Source organism: Charadrius vociferus, unplaced genomic scaffold (genome assembly GCF_000708025.1).
Source record: "Charadrius vociferus isolate BGI_N301 unplaced genomic scaffold, ASM70802v2 scaffold450, whole genome shotgun sequence".
NCBI classification, from domain to species: Eukaryota; Metazoa; Chordata; class Aves; order Charadriiformes; family Charadriidae; genus Charadrius; species Charadrius vociferus.
Window position 1 is genome coordinate 2,248,017 of NW_009646931.1, and position 8,153 is coordinate 2,256,169.

The 8,153-nt window shown below is 33.7% G+C and overlaps 1 protein-coding gene across 1 annotated transcript in view; it reads left to right on the forward strand.

Moving 5' to 3' along the window:
• The window catches only part of NUP155 (nucleoporin 155kDa), a 30,287-nt gene extending 23,738 nt beyond the window's left edge, over window positions 1-6,549 (forward strand). The window contains 8 exon segments of the mRNA XM_009894676.1: window positions 62-216; window positions 723-852; window positions 1,116-1,229; window positions 1,718-1,838; window positions 2,805-2,915; window positions 4,168-4,304; window positions 5,051-5,160; window positions 6,411-6,549. Coding sequence (XP_009892978.1) covers window positions 62-216; window positions 723-852; window positions 1,116-1,229; window positions 1,718-1,838; window positions 2,805-2,915; window positions 4,168-4,304; window positions 5,051-5,160; window positions 6,411-6,549 — 1,017 coding nt within the window.
• Window positions 6,550-8,153: the final 1,604 nt, after the last annotated feature.

Sequence of the window (8,153 nt, forward strand, 5' to 3'; positions counted from 1 at the left end):
CTGATGCTTTAAAAAAGAGGAGAGAGCAAGAATATAACTGTTATCTTCATGATTTTTGCAGGTCACTGCCCCCTTTTTGGAACCCTACCTTGTGCGGATGACCAAGATTGACCAAAACAAAGTCCGTTACATGGATTTACTGTGGAGATACTTTGAAAAAAACAGAAATTTTAGTAATGCAGCCAGAGTCTTGGCTAAGTTGGCTGACCTGCATAGGTATGGACTATGCATGACCTATTGTATATATTGAGGTAATTGGGGAAAAAAAACACCAAACTAAAATCAAAACCCTTTGTGTAGGTACTTTAAGAAAAGGCCAAGGACAAGAATATGTCAATGCCCAAGGATGTTTACTAAAAAAAAATTTAAATGAATGGAGTATACTAGTTGTTAATCCAGGCCATTATTGGAAAGAAATTATATATTTATGTTTTATACATTAGCTTGCAATGTATTTCCTGTTGCAAGTACCGTATATTAAGTGGTCATTTCTTACACAGAATTCTATAATGTGATGGTGTAACTGTGAAGCAGTGGATTGAGAAGTACGCTAGAACAGATCATGCAACAAAGATGGGGTTACATGGTTCAATAATGCCCTGCGTGATTTAGTAGAATCAGGAGAAGTCATATACTAATTCCCAGAGTCTAGTTAAAATATAACTAACCCTGAAATAGTTTATATAAAAGTACCCATTTTATATTGAATATTTGTTTTGCAGCACAGAAATTTCTCTTCAGCAGCGTCTTGAATACATTGCACGTGCCATTTTAAGTGCCAAAAGTTCCACTGCCATATCCTCTATAGCTGCAGATGGTGAATTCCTACATGAACTAGAAGAGAAAATGGAAGTAAGAAAAAATACTAATTGAAGCTACACTGTAAATGCACTATTTCTCTTTGTCTCATTGGCACATGACATTAGTAGCAATTCTGTAGAAACAGTTTTCTGTGTTATCTTCCTGGTGTGGCAGTTATGCAGTTGATTGGAGACTCTGAGGTGTAAGCCAGTAACGTTTCTACATTTAAATAGGTTAGTTAATTCTGTGTGTATTCTTAAGCTTTAATTACATTAAGCCAATCTTGAAATATTTTATTTTTCTTTTTAATCAAGGTTGCGAGGATCCAGCTTCAAATACAAGAAACATTACAAAGGCAGTATTCCCATCATTCTTCAGTGCAAGACGCAATCTCCCAGCTTGATGCTGAGCTGATGGATATAACCAAGGTGATTAAAATTTCTCTGTATTAAAAGTCAATTTGTCACGTTTAGGGGGGGAAAAAATGTTTTGCAAAGAAACACCCCATGCTGACTAGCAAAAGCATTAGAAAGACAGTTTGGCATTCCAAAAAAAAAATTCCTGGTCTCAGGATGTCTGTTACCCTAGACTGTCTTTTTCTGTACTTTGATATTCCTTCAATCTTTAGTCCTTCAATTTCTTCCCTGTGTTTATCTTCTTTACTAAGTCTCTTAGATTTCTTCATTTATTGGGAAAATTTTTAGAAAATTAATGGTATTAATTGTAACTTCATATAAAATGGTATTAAAGAAGTGAAACTAAACAGTAAAAAAAAAAATCATTTAGTGTTTGACAATAGTTACTTAAGTTGCACCTTTACTGGTCTGATACCTACCATATAAAATAAAGAAAAACTGAATTTAAAAATTTCTTTTTTACCCTACTTAAATGTAAAGCCTGATAATTTTTCTTTCAGCTGTATGGAGAATTTGCTGATCCTTTTAAGCTCTCAGAGTGTAAGCTTGCAATTATACATTGTGCTGGTCATTCTGATCCTATCTTGGTGCAAACTCTCTGGCAAGAAATCATTGAAAAAGGTAGGTCTTAATGGACTAGGAGTGGTACAAACTAGAACTATAGGAAAATGGTACAATTAAAGCTTTTAAGACTATGTGCTGCTAGTGACGTGCTGTCCAAGTGAGATGCATCTTTTCTGGACTATTCTGTAGTATATTTGGTAAGCATAGTTAACTAGTAATTCATGCATGTGGCTTGTGTGAATAAAGGACAGAAATGTAGTATTTCTATGTATATGTTGGACTATATTGCATGTATGGCTTGAACAATCACATTGCAGATAACATTGAAGAAGTCATTTCATCCCTTCTTGTTCTTAGATGCTTAGATGTTCCTAGATACATGGACTTCAGAATATCTGTGAAATTTTGTCTGAAGGTTTCACTATGAGAAAATTATAATAAAAATGTTAAATTTGTCACGATAAGGTTAAAGAATCTTCAGGGAGTTCAGTGTTTTTATAATGTTGACAGGAGTGGAAGTGTAAGGGTTTTATCTATAGAGAAGCAAAGTAGTGGGCACAGCTCTGCAAGCCTAGCCACTCAGCTCTCATCATCTGCCTCACCCTTTACCATGACCTGGTTATTCACTCTCTCTTACTGTTGGTTTTTTTCTTAGATTTTGTGCTCAAGGTTGCTGTTGTGCAAACAACATAGACAGTGATTTGAGGAAAAAGCTATGTGGTAGTGAGGTTTTGTGGATTTGTTGTTGTTGGGTTTGGTGGTGGGGTTTTGGGTGGGTTGGTTGGTTGGTTGTTTGAAGTAGATTTGCATGGAACTTCAAGGAAACATAAAAATCTGTGAGTAGATATGCATACATACCAGAAATGTTATATCTTCTCTTCCACATGCTGATTTTGCACTGACAATAGTGTAAGATTTTGATGTGTTGTAAATTTAATACTTCAGTGCAGTTTGTGTAAAACTGTGGAACTTTTTTTCTGAAGTTCTCTCAAAATTATTTCACTTTTTCACTTTCACTTTCAGAGTTGAGCGATAGTGTGTCTCTGAGCCCTGCTGACAGAATGCAAGCACTTAGTCTGAAGATGGTATTGCTTGGAAAGATATACGCTGGCACACCTCGCTACTTTCCTTTAGGCAAGTTGTTTAGCCTACATAGTAAATAAACAAATGTATTACATGAGTGGGTCTCAATTTTCTTTTTAGCCTCTTAAAAAAGTTTTAACCTAAGAAATGTCTCTTTTTTAAAAATCTAAAACGAAAGAGTATTGATAATTTCATAGTACATAATTACATGCTTGTGATCCATAATTACTGTAGTTATTTGTGAAGTTTTTCACTGTAGCTGAAGCAACAAATTACTTGAGCTGTCAGTAGTGATGGAGTTGATCTTGAGGGTAGCTGGGTGGTACTTTTCAGTTTTGCCCAGGAAATTAGGAAAGAAAACATCTTGATACTTGCTCATTATTACAGTGAGTTTCACAAAGGACTGAGGAGAGGGAGGTTAGACAAAAGGTAGAAACACACTTCCTATTGCCCTCTAATTTTGTGAACACAGTATAACTGTATGATTACAAAACTATTACAGATTTTACAGGTGCAGTTTTTCCTAGAATTTGTGTAGAGATTTAACCAGAAGTTACAGGTTTTCACCCTGAATGAGAAGTAAATGAAGCTTAGAAGGCAGCAACAGTTATTTTCAGATGGCTGTGCAGATCCCATTTTAGAAAGTAGTAAAGTTTGTTTGTATCAAAGTACAAAGTAAAAATGTTTGTTTATGCATCTACTGCAACTAGGTGAGATTCTAAAAACAGAATAGAGGAGATTTCTGGATCTTTTTTGGAGCTTCTTTCTGCTTTCAAGATGCTCACATGTTTTGACAACTTAGTATCATATAAAAACCTGGAAAATATATTGTTTAGCACTAAATGTTCTTTTACAATACTAAAATACTGTATAGTAAAAGAACATTTAGTGCTGAACAATTTGTTGTTAATTCTTACTGATGCTTAACGTGATAAAAGATGCAGTAGTGTTGCTGGCTGTTCTAGCAAATTAAGTGATACTATGTTCTTTTGTGCTGAAACAAAAGTTACTGTACTTTTCTTAAGAGCATAGTTCCATGGCAGATATTAAAGTATTTAGTATGAGTAATCCATGTCATGCATTGCTGAAGCTTAATACCATCTTTGGAAGTAGTTACATTTTGCATATCCTTCCCTCAGTGCAGACTGGAGGAAACTGTTACATGGGCTTCACAGGAGAAAGGTGCCAACTGTGTGGAAAACAGAAAATTAAACTTGGAGTAGATCACTTTCAAATGCCTTTCTTTGCTAGACTCCCATTAACACACTGGAATCTAAACACGCCGTTATTTTTTGTCTTCCAGATTTTCTAGTGCAGTTTCTAGAGCAACAGGTCTGCACTTTGAACTGGGACGTAGGTTTTGTAACATACACCATGCAAGAAATTGGAGTGCCATTGCCAAGGCTGCTTGAAGTATATGACCAGCTGTTTAAAGCACGGGTAAGGAAAATAGCCACAAAATAAAAAATTTTGTTTTCAACTACTATCAAGGTCCATTAGCAGGTAACACAAAATAATATATGATGTGATATCAACTTCATAGCTTTTGTTGCCTTTTTTTTTTTTTTTTTTTTTTTACTCAAAGGCCCTTAATGCTGCTTTTTCCCATCCTCTTGATTTTATTCACTTCAATCCTAAAGTATCAGGAAAATTGTTAATCCTTTTACTTCACCTAAATCTGATTGAGGATTAGGTAGGATTAGAACTGTTATGTTGCAGAAGGAACAACATATCTTGAATATATTAGTTGTTTCCTATTAATGATTAAAATTTGCTATATTACTGCATCTTATCTAATCTACTGATGCAGTAGGCATAAAGAATAAAAAGTCATATTTTAAACTTTTGGTTTGTAGAAAAGGATTAAAACAAAGAGAATCGACTTGCTTCTTTTTACCTGGATTGCTTACAGCGTAAGGAATTCAGAACTTCTAAAACCTATTACTATACAGACTGTTAGGTAATGGAAAACTGAGTTAAATTCATGTATGTTTTAGTACTCAAAAGTCAAAATAGTACTTAAATACAGACAATATAGATTAAGATAGAATTCCCATTTCTCTTACATTTTTGTTACAATGAATAAATAGTTATCACAGCTGGCAATTTGTGTGTGCACACACTTTGGTTTTTTTCCCCTTGTCTCCTTAATAATTGTCTCCTTAATATTTTGGAATGTTTTTTAGGACCCCTATTGGAATAGAATGAAAAAGCCTTTACACCTTTTAGAGTGTATTCATGTATTATTATCAGGATATGTACATGATCCAAGCAAAGTGCTTCTGAGGTAAGAAAGGCAACTATATCCTAAAAAATAGTGAAAGATACAAAATATCCTAAAGCACTGCACTTCAGCAATCCCCAAAGCTTTTCTTCTTTATTTTGGGGTACTGTAGTATTTCCTTCCTAGCTGTGATTACTGAGATTCCTTGTTCAAAACCAGTTGGTAAAAACTCGTAGGGTCCTCCCTATAAACAACTTCAATAGAGATCATTTTGTCCACCTCACTGAAGTTCCATGAGCAACTGAGAGGATTATTTTGTATATTTTGTCAACATACTTTAAGGAGTAGTACAGACAAATTGGAGGGAATCTGGGAAAAGTGGGGAAAAATGAGAATTGGGCATCTTATAAATGAAAAAGTGAACTGTTTAATGAAGAAAGGCTAGAAGCCACTGAATTCTTGTATTCTGGAAAAGAGAAGACTAAACATGGGGATAGATCTTCCCAAATAGTTTTAAAGAGGTTGGTGATGAATCACTCTCCAAGACTAAAATTCAGCTTAGTCTGCAACATGAAAGAATTTCAGTTTAATATCAGAAAAAGTTTCTAGCCAAAAGAATAGCTATATATTTGAACAAGTTGCCTGCGTATTATAGAATCTCTTGCTGTGGCAGCTTTTGTGAATACAAACATCAATCAGAACTATCTTCTCTCAGAAACAATAAGCAGAACTAGGCAAAGTCTTGACAGCTCTTCTAACCATATTTTTTTCTTAATCTCTTGAAAATATACATGTAAATATTCTCTGTTCACATATAGACTTTACATCTATCCTGTCTCACTTTTTTGGTCTTATATGGTTAGGTGATCTAAATATTCTAGCTTATTAGAACTTTAGTGAATGTTGTCTAATTTTAGTATCTACTTAGATATTAATACCTAAATTGTTGTGATTTGGTAGTAATTTTAGATATTTAAATTGCTATCTAAATTTATAACATACATTAATTTTATTAATATCTAAAGTAATAGCAAAATATTAAATATTTCACATTGCTGTTAACTGTATTGTGTGTTACTGTTTATATTTAATATCAGATAAATAGTAATGATTCATTCGTTTTCCCAGTATGCCTTAGTCTCAAGCATTAGATTTCAAAAATCAATTTTTCTAATAAATAAATACTTAAAAGTAGCTGACAGATGTCTTGCTGATATATTATTCCATTAAAATGCAAAAGAACACTCACTTTCTATTTCAGATGAATTCTAATATACAGGGGGGGAAAAAAGGAGCTCATAATTATTCTGTTTTCTTTACAGGCGACGATTCACAAATGTTTGCTTGGATGCTGTTAGTTGCTACCTGGTTGAACTTCAGTCTATGAGCCCAACGCTAATGGTGCAGACTACCATTGGGAATTTTAAATCACTACAGGCTAAACTAGAACGGCTTCACTGATTGGCTAATACAATAACAGGATCATTAGCTCAGATAAAATGAACTATAAATAAAAGTTCAGATGTCTGCACTGAATCTCTGGAAGAACAAATCCTCAGAAAGAAATTCTGAGAAAGTTTTATTTCCTGCTGCAGTTATCGATTGCGTGGCCTGTATTCGTGCTATTCTAAAGGTATCTACAAATTGTAGAATGTAAATGTGACAAATGGAGTTTCTTTACTACCACCAAATTTTTTAACAATGGAAAGCTTTTTTTTTATACTGTTGAAATAAAATACATTGTGTCATCATTCCCTTGAGAATTAAAAATATTTGGAAAACTTTTTTCATTTCCTTTTCTTAACATAAAGTAATGGAGAAAAGTAGGATGTAAAATCTACTTGCTAGCTGTTTTACAAGTATCAAAACAAAAAATGACAACTGCTGAAGGCAAGGTGATGATAAGCGCGCATGTGGATGAGTCAGGTTGTAAATGTGGTCATACCAGGGAATAGTGATGCAATCGTATCTCTCTGTGTGTGTTTATTGGCAGATCTTTCAATAACAAAGATAACCATTATTTCATAACTGTGACTTTAAACACAGCCTGCCTTTGTAAATAGAATGTTTGGGATTAAATTACAGAAACTAGCAATCTAATTTGCATTTGATGTGAAACCATAGTATTAAAAGCCCATCAGCCCTGTTCCATTTTAATAAAGATGTTGTTTAAATAAAGAAGTCAAGAAGTGACTTCTGTCTACTTTCATTACATGCACACCAAATTGTGTATATTCCTTAAAAGAAGCAAAGCCTACTCATCATCCTGTATGCATGCTTCCTAAGATTTTAACATCTCATCATACAAGGAAATTTGGTTTGTCCCTATTTTGCTAGTGTGCATTGTGTACATATTCAACAACATAAACTCTATATAACCCGCACAAGAAATTACCAGTTTATGTTAGTCTTTCCCAGATAACTTCATGTAAGTAAATAATCAAAGAGTTTGGAGAGATTTTAATGAGGGAAAGAAGCAAATATCTTTATGCCTACAGAGTAGATTAATTTATTTTTTTTCCAGGAGAATGAGCAGTTGATACACTCATCACAAGTGTTCAAAAAACAGAAAAAAAAAAAAAAAGAAGTATAGATTAAGACATTTATTTACATTCAAGTTGCCTACTTATAGCCTTTACTAATATATCTAGGTACTATGCTCTAAAGTTTTGTTTATAGTGCAGCCATTAAATTTCTTTTCCTGTCAACTGCCAAGTACCTTCTGATGATTTTTCAGCCAGAGAATGCACCCAGTGAAGTAATACATAAATTAGAATACATCTCCTTTTTACCTCTTGTTAGAGCAAAATAGAGCTGAAATCTTAGTGGCTTTTCTTTTCTGTCAGTCTTGAAATTTCCTCAAATTATTTAAATAGAGGAGTTACTGTATGTCCTGGGAAAAAGATTTGCATCTTCCCGTATAAAGTATGCTATCTTTAGATATTAAAAGTTACTTTCTGCTGATAGCTATGTTTCACATCAAATCATGAACATTTACGCTTGTGTTGTTATTGCAGTTCTCTTCATACTCCATGCAAGTGATGTCCCAAGTCTTGCCTGATGTA